Below are 17,485 nucleotides of genomic sequence, written 5' to 3' on the forward strand. Positions count from 1 at the left end.
GCACAGGGCCTGTCACTCAGTAGGTACTTTGGCAGTGGAGGCTGTGCCTCCAGAAGCCATGTCCTGCCGCCTCCTGGGAGCTGCACCAGCCTCCTCCTGTGGCCCAGATTATATCACCTGCTGCTGGCTCCTGAAGGAGCCATGGAGGTTCTGTGCACTCAAAAATTAAAGTGCATCAGATTTGATTTTATTTGGAGAACACAGTAGTGTCTTGGGTTCACAGGGTTCCCTGGGGACTGGGGAAGAGCAGCATATGCAGGGCCTCATTGGGAAGGGGCAGGATGGGGAAGTGATAAAGCCCTGGGCTGGGCTAGGAGACCTGGGTTCCTTCCTGGCTCTACCACTGACCTGCTATGTAGCCTTACTGGACACATCCCTTCCCTGTCTGGACCCTGGGGTCCCCCTTAGAAGTTAAGGACCTTGGTCCTTCCTGCCTTGCTTCTGTGAGAGAAGCCATTTCTTTCCGAGGCATCCCCTTGGGAAAGATGTCCTGGGGTGTGTTCTTCCTCCCTGACACCCAGGCAGCTGCCTTCTTGGGCAAGGCATGTGTTTGGAAAGCCTGACCTTCTGGGAAGGAGGCCCAGAGCAGCCAGAGGCCCCAACCTGAGGCCTGCTGTCCTAGTGTGGGAGGTGGCCAGGTCACCAGCCCAAAGACAGCCAGGCTGATCCTGTGGTTAAAGAACTCAACAGGCTCTTCTGCCTGGGGACAAGGCCCCCTGCAGAGGAGGCAGCTAGGAGGGAGATGAGGTATCTCCAGCTCTGGGGGAGAATCCAACTACCCCATGACTCTGGGCAAGCCATTTCCCAGAGTGCACTTCTTCACCTGCCACCCTGACCCCCTGCTGGGCTGCTGAGAGTGAAAGTGCTTTGTGAAGAACAGAGGGAGGGCCAGCAGTTATCACGGGCAGCCACTGCAGCTCTCCCTTCTTGGGACCTGTTGCCATTTTCAGATGCATAGTATCCTCATCTTCTAGCCCTATCTCTAGGATGGAGACAATGGATCTTTGGGGCAGGGGCTCTTTTAAATCAAAAATCAGGAAGGGAGGAGGGGGATGACAGCGAATTAAAAACGAAAGCACTGTGTGTATACTTCACAATTAAAAAAAAAAAGAAATGAACACAAAAAACAAAACAAAACATGCTCCCCCCACACTCCCTCCCCCCAAAAACCAAAGCACACACACACATCTTAAATGGAAAAAAAACGGGGGGGAAGGCAACTGTATGTTTTGGAGCTGGCTAAGGCTAGGACTGTGTGGGTGAAGGAGTTGATGCCCAGGGCCTTGCCCCAGCACAGCTGGCCTCCGCAGGCCTGGAGGCCGCCGCAGCACCCACAGCTATGGGCTGATGTCGGGGAGGAGGAGCAGCTATGGAGCTTGCCCAGACCTCCCTTCTCCACTGACCCAGACAGAGGTGGAGCCCCTGCTGATGCTCCCCCAAGGCCTGTCCTCAGAAGAGCCTCTGCCGCTCCACACCCCACACATGAAATAGAAAAGTCGAGTCTCACCAGGTCGGTCCTGAGCCACACCTCAATGTCGTCCATGACAGAGGGCTGCGCAACGGGGATCTATGGAGGCGACAAGCAGCAGGCCAGGCAGCCCCCACACAGCCAGCGAGGGGAGACAGAACACCGGAACAAAGAAAATCATCAACAGCAACCCCAAATGAAACCAAAATGTACACAGAGCAAAAAAACACAATTGGCACGGCACACAGGGGCAACACAGGGCAGCCACGTGTGAGATGGCAGGTGAGGAAAGCAATGAGGTGCAAACGATAAGAAGCAGGCTGCCCAGCAGGGCCGGCGGTAAGGAAGGTGGCTGTACGCATTCTTGAAATGGAGAACTTTTTGACTATGGGTGTCCACTCTCACATTGCGGGGCGTCTCAGCCAGGGGCTGCAAAACACCTTCTAACCTCAGGAAGGCGCTGCCATGCAGGCTGATTTTGAACTCAGCCACTATGACAGTCCGCTGTCAAGCCCAACCCAGGGGAGGCCAAGTGACGGCCTGCCCAGAGCAGGGTACAGGTGCTCAGAGGGCAGAGCACCAGCCCTGGGGGATGCAGGGGGGGTCTGTCTGCTCAGCTGAAGAGATTTTGAAATGCATCCTGGTGCATTTCTGAGTGGAGAGAGAGGAGGTACGTGCTCCGTCGGGCTGGGTGTGGCCTGGTAGACAGAGACAGGAACATCTTACCATCAACAGAAACACAGCAAAAATGAGGGCTCTGATGACAAAGGGGACTATGGGGCTCTAGTCTTCTTCGTGTCTCTTTAGGGGAAATTCATGAAGCAGCCCTGAAAGCAACAGCTCCCTTTAGTCTCGTCCTTTCTTCCCTATGTTCAATGGCTGGCTGTGCTTCAGGAGTCAAAGAAACAAAGTTCAGCTGAGCACTGGGACACTGCAGCCAGAGCCAGGGAGGTGGCGGCTTCCAGGCAAACTCAGGTGTACCACGGGGGTGCCTGAACAGTCACCTTGCTTGGGCCCCTGTGCCAAGCACCTCAGGCACAGAGACTCTGAAAAATCCATGTGGCTCAGAAGGTTTAACTTGCTGTCAAATATGACCTGATAAGAAGTAAAGGTAAACTTTAACTCCCCAGAAGCCATGTTAATGGAATGTTGGCTCCAGCCTAGAGAAATGAGGTGATGGCCCTTAATCACCTCCTCGCCTACCCTGGCTCTGGGAGGTTCCCTTTCAGGGCTCCCTTGCAAGACCCCTGTTTCTTTTTTTTTTCTTTTTTTTTTTTTTTTTTTTGAGGCGGAGTCTTGCTCTGTCGCCCAGGCTGGAGTGCAGTGGCCGGATCTCAGCTCACTGCAAGCTCCGCCTCCCGGGTTTACGCCATTCTCCTGCCTCAGCCTCCCGAGTAGCTGGGATTACAGGCGCCCGCCACCTCGCCCGGCTAGTTTTTTGTATTTTTTAGTAGAGACGGGGTTTCACCGTGTTAGCCAGGATGGTCTTGATCTCCTGACCTCGTGATCCGCCCGTCTCGGCCTCCCAAAGTGCTGGGATTACAGGCTTGAGCCACCGCGCCCGGCAAGACCCCTGTTTCTATAAAACAATGCCATCACTGTGTCTAGAGCTGGCTTCACCCAATGCCATGATCTAGGGTAAGACTAAAGTAAAAATAAGCAGTAAAAGGAATACCCCAGTGTCTATCAAATGTAAAAAATAACACGACCTTCACAAAGAAAAGGAACAAAGAACATACATCACCAGCAGTGATGTGACAGCTCCAGTCCTGGAGGTTGACACCGGCTGCTGATGATGGGGGAGGGTGGTCTGGGACCCCAGGTGGAGTCCAGCATTCTGAGCAGGTGTCTGCGATGCCACCAGAGCTCTTCACTCCCTCAGTGAGCTTGGCTGGCCCCTTGCTCTGAGGAATGTGCTCTGTGTCCTACCTTCGGATCCAGTGTGGGAAACCCACAAGAGCACTTTCAGAAAGGCCCAAGCCAGTCACTGATCAGATTAGGAAACGTCTGTGTTGCCCATTATTTCTTTGACTTACTGGGGACTTAAGAATGTTGAATTGAGCAGGGCATGGTGGCTCACTCCTATAATTCCAGCACTTTGGGAGGCTGAGGAGGGTGGATCACCTGAGGTCAGGAGTTCGAGACCAGCCTGAGCAACATGGAGAAACCCCATCTCTACTAAAAATACAAAATTAGCTGGGTGTGGTGGTGTGCGCCTGTAATCCCAGCTACTAAGGAGGCTGAGGCAGGAGAATCACTTGAACCCGGGAGGGAGAGGTTACAGTGAGCCGAGATCACACCATTGCACTCCAGCCTGGGCTACAAGAGTGAAACTCCATCTAAAAAAAAAAAAAAAGAAGAGTGTTTAATTGAAAAGGTATCAGGGAGTCTTATCACCCAGAACTGAAGCTCAGAAAGTCAGAGGCATCTCCAGAGAGAAAACACCCCCACACTAGTGGTCAGAGTGCACACCAGCCCTGTTTTACACCTGACCAGCTTTCGTCCACTTAGCAGAAACTGAGATTAGATGTCCTGAGCTTTCCAATGCATTACAAAAGCTAGAACAAAGACATTAAGGGGTCAGGGGCCTTAAACCTTCAGATTTTTCTTGTTAATTGTTTTGTTGATGTTAAAGAACAAATCCCTTGAGGCCTTGGGTCATACTTTAATTTTCTTCTTTGGGGATTAATCTTGAGAGCCAACATGCTCAGAAAATAAACAATGACACTTAAGAAATTCCTCACCCCCTCAAAAACAATTTCCCAAAAGCCGGATCATGGGAACCCTTTTCTTCCCTGTCCTAGATTTTTCCACGTAATTGGTATGTTTATGGAATGGCATCCTCCAGCCCAAGCCCTAGAGGGCAGACTGAGGAGGAGAGGGCACTGGGTAGGGTCCATCTGGGCCCTCGCACTCACTGGTGGCAGGACCTGGGGTGAGTCACTCCTCTCTGGACCCCACTTTCTTCACCAGAGAGCTCCCGAGTTTCTTCTATCCTAAGAAGCCTCAGAGATTTGGGTGGAGAGGCAGGAGGCATCTGTGAAATAAGGCGATTGCTAGGTTGTATTTGGCTTTCAATTCTTATGACTCAGAAGAAGAAAGTTATGACTTCACTTTCAGGTTGGTGCTTCTGTTTTCTAATTTAGAAACTCAGGGATGTCAGAAATTATTGGAATTGACTCATTACCATATGAAAGCCACTTGGCCTCAGGGCGTGAACCATGGTGAAGCAGGGTGATGGTTAATAGTGAAGCTTACATAACGTAAGCTTAAATTGACTTTCTTGTGGCTGGACACAAAACCTTAGCTATCTAAACCTGTTGTCCTGGTAAATAAATGCCTTGAGTATTATAACAGGGCAAAGTTCCTTCCAATAATGTAGGTGCTATCAGTCTCAGACTAAACATGTACACTGCTTAGAAAATATGAACTAAAGAAACTGTAGGTGGCCGAGGATGCACGGCTTGTCAGGCTAATGGGAGGGAAGTAGGGCCCTGGCTGGAGGAGGGGGCACTGCACTGAGTCTTAGGGGACTCTGTTTCTTCGCTGCAGCTTTGGGCGAGTCACCAGGCCCCTAGGAGGCCTCAGTGTCCTCATCTGTCAGACTAGGAGCAGGCCCAGCAGATTCCTAAGAAGGCTGTTGGCTCTGATATGTCATAATTTTATTTTTATTTTTATTTATTTATTTATTTTGAGACAGAGTCTTGCTCTATTGCCCAGGCTGGAGTGCAGTGGTGTGATCTCAGCTCACTGCAACTTCTGCTTCCCAGGTTCAAATAATCCTTGTGCCTCAGCCTACTGAGTAGCTGGGAATTACAGGCGTGAGCCATCACACCTGGTTAATTTTTTTTTTTTTTTTTTGTATTTTTAGTAGAGACAGGGTTTTGCCATGTTGGCCAGGCTGATCTCAAACTCCTGGCCTCAAGTGATCCGCCCAGCTCGGCCTCCCAAAGTGCTGGGATTACAGGTGTGAGCCACTGCACCCAGACCGATGTGCCATAGTTTCAGCATTTTACTGGGCAATGATCCAAGCTGAAGGCTGGTCTGAGGGATCTGAAGAAGAGTATGAGTTGGAAGAGAGGGACAGAAAGGAAGAAGACATGTGAAGAGAGAAAAGGAAGGAAGCTAGCACAGGAATGCCCTCATTGGAGGCATTCAGACTACTGCCTGAAGCTCATCCCCTCTGAAGATAGGTAGGCCAGGCTGGCTTGGCTGAGGCAGTGGTTAGACCAGCCCTTCCCATTTTCAAAGTCCATAGACAAGCATCTTGGATGTCAGAAGTCACAGGTTTTGATCTGAGTGGCAGGTGAGCCATCCTGCTGTCAGCCGATTCTCACTTGGAACTGCAGGCAGGGGCAGCTCTGCCTCAGGGATCAGGAGGGAGGGTTGCCAGCCCAAGGGGGAGAGGTGTGTCTGTCTGGTACTCCAGGGGTTAGGATTATCCTTCCAGAGTAAGAGGAGCCTTGGGGGCCTCCAGGTCTGAGGAGGGAGTCCTGCCCTCCAAACCCAAGCCTGGGTTTTGGCAGCAGCACTCTTTACTAACCTACCTCTGTTCTTGTTTTGACTTAGATTCTCTCACATGAAGATATCTTCCTGGCTGCATTCTGCATAAGGGAGACAACTCTAGCTGATCACCAGCCAGGAGAGGCAAAAAGACCCTACACTAGAGAGGCCAGGGAAGGAAAGCACAAGCCTAGCAGTCTCCCTGAGAGTCTCCTGGCCCTAGCCCATTGACAGATCTCATCTCTCTTCAACCAGTAATGAGCCTGGTGGTGTCAGTTAACTTCTGTGTTGGCTATCCAAACACCTGAGTCCCAGGAGCATAAGGGTTCCACCCGATGCTCCTCTGCAGGTTCCCACAGCCCCACGCCTACAAGGATACCCACCTGTCCAGTTTTCAATGCAACAAGAACAATTTCTACAGCTCAGGTGTGCTATTTCCAGAGAAGCTGTGAATCCCTTCCTATGACACTTCAAGCACCACCCCACTGGGACGACGTCTAAAAGCCTTTGATCTCACTCAACAGTACAAAAAGTTTCCAAGTAAAGAATTTGTACTTGGGAGGTTTGAAAAGACTCAAGGTTTCTACACTATGGGAAATAAGGCAAAGCAATTAATATTTGTTGTAAAGAAAAAAAAAAAAAACTGCAGTCAGTCAGGCGAGACACCAGGTTAGCTGTTAGTTAGGTTTGTTTCTGGGAAGTTAGAGACTGGAGCTCTATGTGGGGACCCGGCAGTGGCAAGGCAGTCTGTGTGGCCAGAGGCAGGCACCACTGCCAGCTGCCAAGGCCACCCTCACGGGAGTTTGTGTGGGCAGTATCCTTTTTTGCAGGATTAACAGGCACAAGGGCACATGGGCTGGATCTTCCCAATGAATAGACATGGTCTCTAGAAGCCCGGCTGCAAGGGCCCCCAACTTGTGGGCCAGAGCCCAGTCTGTCCCTGAAGAAGCAAATGAGAGGCCTGGGCCAGTGCATCTCTCTAAGAATGGGCTTGGGGTCTAGTGGAGGAACTGCCTTCTCACCCAGAGCAGGAGTGTGCTGCTGCTATGACAGGTGGCGGAAGACCTGCCCAGGCTGACAGCAGAGCTGTGCAGAGGGCACCAGCTCAGGCTGGGTGGCAGGCAGATGCTCCTTGCTCCCACGGCTCTGGGTGGTCCTGCATGGCCCAAGTTCCTGCTCACTGGTCACGCTTTGCTCAAGCAGGTGGCCCCTGTGCTGCTTGCAGTCTAGGACCTGCTGGCCTTTCCTCTGGCCACAGCCTAGCATAGCACACCAGGGGCAGTTATATATTCCTCTCACCCCACCCCACCTGGAGGGAGAGGCCCATGTTTGCACTGCTTTCATCATCTTTCCTTCTCTGCATTCTCTCCAGCTCAGCTTCCACCACATGTACCCAGAGCTCTGGGCTCCGCCAGAGGTGAAATGGTCATCCCGAGGCATACAGCCTGAGATGAGCTGACCCTCTCTCCATGCACCAGGCTCAGGCCACCTGAAAAGACAATGCAGGAGAGACCCTTGCAGGTCTGTGGGCCAGGAAAGCTCTGCTACATGAGGACTAACTGTTTACAACATTGAACACTCCTGGGCTTTGTCTTCTTTTTATGCTGTTTCTACTGCGTTGGTTTTTGTTGTTTTTTGTTTTGTTTTGTTTTTGAGATGGAGTCTCACTCTGTCACCAGGCTGGAGTGCAGTGGTGCAATCTCAGCTCACTGCAACCTTCGCCTCCCAGGTTCAAGCAATTCTCCTGCCTCAGCCTCCTGAATAGCTGGGATTACAGGCGCCCGCCACCACTCCCAGCTAATTTTTGTATTTTTAGTAGAGACAGGGTTTCACCATGGTGGCCAGAATGGTCTTGATCTCCTGACCTCATGATCTGCCTGCCTCGGCCTCCCAAAGTGCCAGGATTACAGGTGTGAGCCACTGTGTCCAGCCTGTGTATTCTTTAAGAGGTTTCAAATCATTTTGAGGGACTTAGTGGACACGAGTAAGTATATTATAAAAATCTGTCAAGTCTAGGACTGCCAAATTCACAGGCCCTGGGCTAGAGGGGGCTTCCCTGACTGGTCAGATGCTTTGAGTCTGTTCCCTTAGAATTGTTCCCTCCCAAGCAAAAGCTACAGTGACTTGTGCTCATCCTGGAAAAGTGAATACTGCCCGGAGCTCCGGAGACAGTAAAAGGAAGGAAAGGACCCTCTCCTCATCCCTGCTAATGTCTCAGACTCTTAAGGCCCGGGGGCAGGGAGGCATTTTTGGGACTGGGAATCTGTGGCTTACAGAGATTATGCAAAAATAGGAGGGGAAATTTGGCACCACTATCAGAAAGAGAGAGTGTGGCCTTGTACTGTCTGATTCACAAAGGTTTGGCAGGTCACAAGAGGAAGACATGAGCTGTTACACAGGTAGGGGCTGGGGTGGACAGCAGGCTCGGCTTGGCTGGTGACTCCTCACCATTCCTTGGGTTATGAGCCAGCTGTCTATGGGCTCCAGGTCATACTCCCCACCTCTACCTTTCTTCTGGGCCGAGGACAGAAAAGTCTCAGAAAGAAAAGTCACAGCAAGACCCATGAGAAAGAAGTCAATAGCACATATTGTGGAAACAGAAAAGTCACTCTTCAGACGTGACCCTTTGCCACGTAAGGAAATCTGATGCCCTGCTCCCAACCTCCACCCCTGGCATGTCCCCCTTACCTGCCTGGAAAAAAGAAGAAAAGTTTAGTAACCGAGAATCCCAACAGGATAACATACACTCATGCCAACTACTCCCGTGCCCTTGGAAAATCTCCTGGAGATCACAGAAGGTTGACCAGAGCTGCTTCTCTTGATTACGGCTATCAGGGTTGGCAGGCGGTCAACTTTTCAAAGAACCAGCTTTTACAAAAGCATTTCTACTTTTTTCTTTTTCCTGCATTTTTTCTTTTATTTTTTTTCTCTTTTCTAGTGGCTTGTGTATTCTTCTTCTAAACTCTTGAATACTAAATTTAGATGTATTCTTCATTGCCTTTTAAAATATTTATTTATTTGAGGTGAGGTCTCACTATGTTGCCTAGACAGGGTCTCAAAAACTCCTGGGTGCAAACAAAGCAATCCTTCTGCCTCAGCCTCCTGAGTAGCTGGGATGACTTTTTCTTTTTCTTTTTCTTTTTTTTTTTTTTGAGATGGAGTCTCGCTCTGTCGCCCAGCCTGGAGTGCAGTGGTGCGATCTCAGCTCACTGCAACTTCTGCCTCCTGGATTCAAGCAATTCTCTGCCTCAGCCTCCCAAGTGGCTGGGATTACAGGTGCCCGCCACCACACCTGGCTAATTTTTTTTTTTTTTTTTTTGAGACAGAGTCTAGCTCTGATGCCAGGCTGGAGCGCAGTGGCACAATCTCGGCTCACTGCAACCTCTGCCTCCTGGGTTCAAGAGATTCTCCTGCCTCAGTCTCCCAAGTAGCTGGGATTACAGGCACATGCTGCCATGCCCAGCTAATTTTTGTATTTTTAGTAGAGACGGGGTTTCACCATGTTGGCCAGGATGGTCTTGATCTCCTGACCTTGTGATCCACCCACCTCAGCCTCTCAAAGTGCTGAGATTACAGGCATGAGCCACTGCGCCTGGCCCTGATTTTTGTATTTTTATTAGAGACAGGGTTTCACCATCTTGGCCAGGCTGGTCTTGAACTCCCACCTCAGCCTCACAAAGTGCTGGGATTACAGGTGTGAGCCACTGCACCCAGCCCTGGGATGACGTTTTCTTGACTGATTTAGTTGGATTTGATTTGTGGAGGTGTGGCTACATAAGTTCATTTCATTTATTTCATTTCATTTCATTGCATTTCATAATTTCATTTCATTTCATCATTTCATTTCATCATTTCATTTCATTTCATCTCATTTCATTTCATCATTTCATTTCATTTCATCATTTCATTTCATTTCATCATTTCATTTCATTTCATCATTTCATTTCATCATTTCATTTCATCTCATTTCATCATTTCATTTCATTTCATCATTTCATTTCATCATTTCATTTCATTTCATCATTTCATTTCACTTCATTTCATTTCATCATTTCATTTCATTTCATCATTTCATCATTTCATCATTTCATTTCATTTCCTCATTTCATTTCATTTCATCATTTCATTTCATCATTTCATTTCCATTTCATCATTTCATTTCATCATTTCATCATTTCATTTCATTTCATTTAATCATTTCATTTCATTTAATCATTTCATTTCATTTCAACATTTCATTTCCACTTCATTTAATCATTTCATTTCATCATTTCATTTAATCATTTCATTTCATTTAATCATTTCATTTCATTTCATCATTTCATTTCATTTCATCATTTCATTTCCATTTCATTTCATCATTTCATTTCATCATTTCATTTAATCATTTCATTTCATTTCATCATTTCATTTCATTTCATCATTTCATTTCATTTCATCATTTCATTTCATCATTTCATTTCATTTCATTTCATCATTTCATTTCATTTCATTTCATCATTTCATTTCATTTCATCATTTCTTTTTTTTTTTTTTTTTTTTTTTGAGACAGAGTCTCGCTCTGTCGCCCAGGCTGGAGTGCAGTGGCGGGATCTCAGCTCACTGCAAGCTCCACCTCCCGGGTTCCCGCTATTCTCCTGCCTCAGCCTCCCAAGTAGCTGGGACTACAGGCACCCGCCACCTCGCCTGGCTAGTTTTTTTGTATTTTTAGTAGAGACGGGGTTTCACCATGTTAGCCAGGATGGTCTCGATCTCCTGACCTCGTGATCCGCCCGTCTCGGCCTCCCAAAGTGCTGGGATTACAGGCTTGAGCCACCGCGCCCGGCCATCATCATTTCATTTCATTTCATTTCATCATTTCATTTCATCATTTCATTTCATTTCATCATTTCATTCCATTTCATCATTTCATTTCATCATTTCATTTCATTTCATCATTTCATTCCATTTCATCATTTCATTTCATTTCATCATTTCATTTCCTTTCATCATTTCATTTCATTTCCTTTCATCATTTCATTTCATTTCATCATTTCATTTCAACTCATCATTTCATCATTTCATTTCATTTCATTATCTCATTTCATTTCATTTCATCATTTTATTTCATTTCATCATTTCATTTCATTTCATTTCATCATTTCATCATTTCATTTCATCATTTCATTTCATTTCATCATTTCATTTCATCATTTCATTTCATTTCATCATTTCATTCCCTCATTTCATTTCAATTCATCATTTCATCGTTTCATTTCATCATTTCACTTCATTTCATTATTTCATTTCATTTCATTTCATCATTTTCATTTCATTTCATCATTTCATTTCATTTCATCATTTCATTTCATTTCAAATCATTTCATCATTTCATTTCATTTCATCATTTCATCATTTCATTTCATCATTTCATTTCATTTCATCATTTCATTTCATTTCATTTCATCATTTCATTTCATTTCATCATTTCATTTCATCATTTCATTTCAATTCATCATTTCATCATTTCATTTCATCATTTCACTTCATTTCATTATTTCATTTCATTTCATTTCATCATTTTCATTTCATTTCATCATTTCATTTCATTTCATCATTTCATTTCATTTCAAATCATTTCATCATTTCATTTCATTCATCATTTCATTTCATCATTTCATTTCAATTTCATCATTTCATTTCATCATTTCATTTCCTCATTTCATTTCCTCATTTCATTTCATTTCATCATTTCATTTCATCATTTCATTTCATTTCATCATTTCATTTCATTTCATCATTTCATGTCATCATTTCATTTCATTTCATCATTTCATTTCATCATTTCATTTCATTTCATCATTTCATTTCCTTTCATCATTTCATTTCATCATTTCATTTCATTTCATTTCAAAGCATTTCATCATTTCATTTCATCATTTCATTTCATTTCATTTCATCATTTCATTTCATTTCATTATTTCATTTCATCATTTCATTTCATCATTTCATTTCATTTCATCATTTCATTTCAATTCATCATTTCATCATTTCACTTCATTTCATCATTTCACTTCATTTCATTATTTCATTTCATTTCATTTCATCATTTTCATTTCATTTCATTCATTTCATGTCATTTCATCATTTCATGTCATTTCAAATCATTTCATCATTTCATTTCATTTCATTTCATCATTTCATTTCATTTCATCATTTCATTTCATTTCATTTCATCATTTCATTTCATTTCATCATTTCATTTCATTTCATCATTTCACTTCATCATTTCATTTCATTTCATCATTTCATTTCATTTCATCATTTCATTTCATTTCATTTCATCATTTCATTTCATTTAATCATTTCACTTCATCATTTCATTTCATTATTTCATTTCATTTCATTTCATTTTTGAGACGGAGTTTCACTCTTCTTGCCCAGGCTGGAGTGCAATGGCGTGATCTCAGCTCACCGCACCCTCTGTCTCCCGGGTTCAAGCGATTCTCCTGCCTCAGCCTCCTGAGTAGCTGGGATTACAGGCATGCGCCACCATGCCCAGCTAATTTTGTATTTTTAGTAGAGATGGGGTTTCTCCATGTTGGTCAGGCTGGTCTCGAACTCCCAACCTCAGGTGATCTGCCCGCCTCAGCCTCCCAAACTGCTGGGATTACAGGCGTGAGCCACCGCACCCAGCCTTCCCCTTCTTTATTGTGTTCTTAAGTTCTCCCTTGGCCTCGTTTTCATTTCTAGGTCAGCATGGCTTGGGATGGGACAAGGTAACCTGAAATGCTGCATGTGGGCAAGAATATGTGTAGACACACACAGCCCACAGGCTCTGCTGCCCTGTATTGCTGAGGCTGTGGCCATGGCATCACCCCATTGAGCAGTAAACATGAAAAGCAATCTGATGGCTGGGGGCAGTGGCTCACATCTGTAATCCTAGCACTTTGGGAGACCAAGACAGGTGGAGTGCCTGAGGTCAGGAGTTCGAGACCAGCCCGGCCAACATAGTGAAACCCTGTCTCTGCTAAACATAATTAGCTGGGTGTGGTGGTGGGCACCTGTAATACCAGCTACTCAGGAGGCTAAGGCAGGAGAATAGCTTGAACCTGGAAGATGGAGGCTGCAATGAGCCAAGATCATGTCCCTGCACTCCAGCCTGGGCGATAGAGCGAGACTCCATCTCAGAAAAAAAAAAAAAAAAAAAGCAATCTGCCTACCACTGGGTGGAAAACCTGCTAGAGTCATCGGGACCTTTGAAAACAGGGAGCTAGTCCAAGCCACACACGCAAAGGGCGAAGGGCAGGAAGTCACTCACATCTCCTGGGCTCAGACCCAGGCCTGGGCACTGATAATGGCAGGGGTGCAGCAGGACACGCCCTGGCATGGACAAGGCAGGCCCTGGAGCCAGAGTGAGGGACAAATGAGGTCAGCCTCATAGGGACACAACAGGGCTGCTCCCAGTGCAAGCCAGGATTGGCCAGCAGGAGGGGATGTCCTCACCAGGCAGTATCCTGGTAGGCCCCTAGCTGGGCTCTCTAATGCCCACCCTGGGGCAGGTGGGAGGACATTCTAAGTAATGGGAGAATCAGAGCCATGAGCACTGCATTTATTTTGGGTGTCCCAGTCTCAGGGGTTCAGGTGGCACTGCCCACTCCTGTGGAAAAGCAGGGCACTGAGGACCCAAGGCAGCCAGTTGACTCTTCTGCGCCCTCTGGTGACCAGTGCAGAGGGACGCATGCCCTCAGAACCACCAGGCAAAGGCCAGCATGGATGAGGGAGTCCCTTCCCCCAGGAAGGAGCATCCCCTGGAAACCAGCACTGCTGCCTGCCTGGGTCGACTGGACAAGGACTTTAGAAGGCTAAAAATTGGTACCCAGGAAGCAAACAGCCCTTTGCAAACCTTCCTGTCCAGTGGACAGATGATCACTGCCCTCTCTAGCCCAGCTGGGGGACCCAGACAGGACTTCCAGCTGTTGTTGGCAGCTATTCCAAGGGCCCTCCTCCTCCCTGCCCCTGCAAACAGACATGCATCCATACACATTTCTTAGGCAAAAAGAAAAATATCATGAGAAGCATTAAGACACACATCCTTTCCCCTTTAGTAATCTGAAATTGTACAGAAAGCATGGCTATGTTTTGGGGAGGGCTCAAACACATACCATTCCCTCCACTTCAGTGTGCTGCACCCCCTCACCACCACAGAACACCCTCCCAGCCACCACCCAACTACACCAGCTCTGTAAACAAACGCTGGCTCTCGAGTGCCTTCTAATGGAGTTGGTACTGCTCTGCTAGGCCAGCAGCAAATGGCCATCAGAGATGTGGCCTGGGTCAGCATTGTCCCTCCTGGTGCAGGCCATGGTTTTATCAGAGCACTGACCACCACCCTGGGACACTGTAACAGGTGACCATAGGAGACTTGTGCCTGGAGAACTTGGGGCCACTGTGGTAGGACAAGCAGCTGTTCTGGAGCTGGACACTCCTAGGATTCGAACCCTGGCTTGCTGTCTGCTCTCTGGGGTGTCTCAGCCTGTCTCCCACCTCCCTGGGACTGTTTCCTCCTGGGTGAATTGGGAATTTCATGTGTGGCATCATCTCACGGGGTGAGGTGAAGACTCAACGAGGCACTACCTGGGTTCCACGGGTCTCTCCCCTGGGGCGTATCTGCCCCCTGTGCAAGCCAGTTTCTGCTGAATTACCCAGCCAGCTTTGCCAAACCACCTGGCTTTCCCTCCAGAAGACTCCAGGCAAAAAAACGGGGTTAAAGACCTACCCCTTCTGAGCTCTGTTTTCGACTGTCTAGTGCAGAAGCAAGTCCTCCGACAGCCTGAGGATCCTCATAGGTTACCCTGGAGATGAAGAAGCAGCACAAGCAGAGTTAATTTTCCTCCAGTGGTCATGGAGGGGTGGGGGTAGTGGCTTGTAATCACTTCTGTCCTATGGTCCTTCCTCAGATGTCCTTGGAAAAACATTTCCTGAGACCTTGACATTGAGCAGAGGCTAAGGGCTCATGTTGTCTGTCTCCCTGCAGTGGACGCTAGGAGGCCTGGGTCCTAGCTCAGGCTGAGCCACTAATCTCTGTGATCTTAGATTTTGTGCATCTAAATATCCCTGTCTTGAGTAACAACACTGAGCATCTCTGAAGCTCAATGTCAGGGTGTCAAAGTGCCCTAATACTCCTCAAAGGGGACATAAAGTAACATTAATTCTTATTTTAAAAGCAGCAGCCTCAGTGGCATTTGACAGGGAAGGTAGTCTCTGGGACCTGGGACTGTCATTGATTAGGGGAGGTCTTCCTCCACTCCCTGACTCCTTTAGCTACATCTGTTTTACAAGCAACTTTCGCTGGTGAAGGGTACATGGGACCTTGGGTTTCTGCTTACCCCGCTGAGTGCACCAAGATGCTGGGTCCCTGGGAAAGGTGGGAAAAAGTGTGTCTCACCCGCCTTTAGGCTGAACAGAAAGCTCAAAACATGTACAGCGCCTCCCTGAGATACAGGGGATTCTCTCTTTTGGAATCAACTCCCTGAATTCCAGATGGCTCATCCTAGCCAGAGCTGCTATCAGAGGAGCCTCTGCCCTGACCACTTATTTTAGTCAGGAAAATCTTGCTGTAAGGAATGGGTTTACCCTGCATGGCTGCACCCTCCTGCTTCCAAGCTTCTCCTGTGGATGAGGGGCCAGGCAGGGTGGTGTCTGCAGCAGCAGCAGCATAGGGAAGAAAGAGAAGAGTGGTCTTTTACAACTGACAGGAGAAATCATACTCCAATCAACCCCAAGGGCAGGAGAGTTTGTGTTTAGGAGGGGCAGTGGGCAGTTAGTGTTTATTCAGTATCTGCATCTAATGCCGAGTCCTTACAGCCATGCTTTAAAGTTCCTGGCCATCCTAGACATGGTAAATAAATGACTTTTTGTGCTGGCCTGTGACCAGGCATGGGTCAATCCCCCCAATAGCTTTAGAAAGCCACTAGAAGGGGCCCCACATACGTCTTGCGCTGCTCAGCCAAGGAGTTTCCTCTCGTCTGGGCAAACATGTCAAAGCTGTCACGGGGATTACATTGCTGGAGTGAACTGAGGGTGCCACTGACGCTCTCTGTCCCCAAGTCTGTGGCAACAAAACAAATGGGTGGCAGATGAGAACAAAATGTAGATTGTAGATCTGATGAAGGGCCCGCGAGCTAGGATGCCAGCCGGGCAGGTTTAGGGTTCATGGAGAGGGTAGGGCGGGACTTTTCCTTGGTACTTTACCCAGTGTACCACATGCCGGAGGAGCCAGGGTGGGCCAGATGGGGGACGGGACACCCACTGCCCCCCCAAACTGCTCAAGGAGGCGAAAGGGTCATAACAAAAGGGAGACTGCTGGGGTGACAAGGCAGGGACTGGCGCCAGTGCACCTGCAGATTTTCCATAATGCCCTTCTCGTTTGGGCTCCTCATTAACTCAATCACAATGTCCAAGGACCTGGGACATCTATTTATTCAGCAAATATTTCTTAGGCACCCACCATGTTCAGAGCTAGATCTTGAGTAGACCAAATTGAATCTGATATGGTCCTCAGCTTCAAGAAGTTCAGAGTGGGTGAGAGATAAGCCACAGCAGTGCTTGGCTTGAGACATCAGGAAAGACTCAAAACCAACACAGGAGGGGTCTGTAAGGATAAGGGGGAGGATGGTGAGCAGAGGATCATGCCAAATTTCACTCCAGCCTGGGCACACAGAGCAAGATGCATCTCAAAAAAATAAAAATAACAATAAAATCAAAATTGATTCTGCTACCTCCTCTTCTTCAAAAAGTCTAGTAGGCCAAGGCATAGTGGCTCATGCCTGTAATCCAGCACTCGGGTTAAGCCAAGGCGGCAGATGCATTGAGTCCAGGAGTCAAGACCCCAGCTTGGGAAAACTAGCAAAACCTCATCGTCTACTCAACAATACAAAAAATTTATCTGGGAGTGGTGGCACCACACCTGTAGTCAAGGTATCAGGAGGCTGCAGTGGGAGACTCTCTCTGAGCCCAGGAGATCGAAGTTGCAGTGAGCTGCAGATCGTGGCCATACTCAGCTGGTCCATCCAGAGTGAACCCTGCTCAAAAAAATAATGTGTAGTGTCTTGCAAGTGTGGGGTGGCTCACACTGCAATCCCATCACTTTGGGAGCCGATGGTGGGAGTATATTGAGGCCAGGTGTTTGAGCCAGCCAGGGCAACATAACGAGACCTTGTTCTTACAAAAAATTTTAAAACAGTGGGCACAGGGAACATGCCTTCTAGTCCTAGCTACTTGGGAGGCCAAGGTGGGAGGATCACTTGAGCCTGGGAGGTCAAGCTACCAGTGAAACCTGATCATGCCAAAGAGTAATACTCTGTTCTTAAATAAAAACAAAAAGGTCTAGTGTCTCCCCCACTCCTTTACCTGGCCATTTGACGGTATTTACCAGCCACTTCTCAACCAAACATTCCTGCGGAGCACGTTCACTAACACAACCTGGCCTCCAAACACTGTGGCCTTTGTGTCGGCCTTCCTGTTCTACCATAG

The 17,485-nt window shown here is 47.4% G+C and overlaps 1 protein-coding gene across 1 annotated transcript in view; it reads right to left on the reverse strand.

Annotated features, from left to right (window-relative positions):
- The window catches only part of TOM1L2 (target of myb1 like 2 membrane trafficking protein), a 107,997-nt gene that overhangs the window by 5,938 nt on the left and 84,574 nt on the right, over positions 1-17,485 (reverse strand). Inside the window, exons 5-8 of the mRNA XM_030924110.1 lie at positions 15,944-16,134; positions 14,730-14,805; positions 8,420-8,506; positions 1,508-1,567 (exon numbers count right to left, since the gene is read on the reverse strand). Coding sequence (XP_030779970.1) covers positions 1,508-1,567; positions 8,420-8,506; positions 14,730-14,805; positions 15,944-16,134 — 414 coding nt within the window. The remainder of the gene's footprint in view (positions 1-1,507; positions 1,568-8,419; positions 8,507-14,729; positions 14,806-15,943; positions 16,135-17,485) is intronic.

Source organism: Rhinopithecus roxellana, chromosome 19 (genome assembly GCF_007565055.1).
Source record: "Rhinopithecus roxellana isolate Shanxi Qingling chromosome 19, ASM756505v1, whole genome shotgun sequence".
Lineage (NCBI taxonomy): Eukaryota > Metazoa > Chordata > Mammalia > Primates > Cercopithecidae > Rhinopithecus > Rhinopithecus roxellana.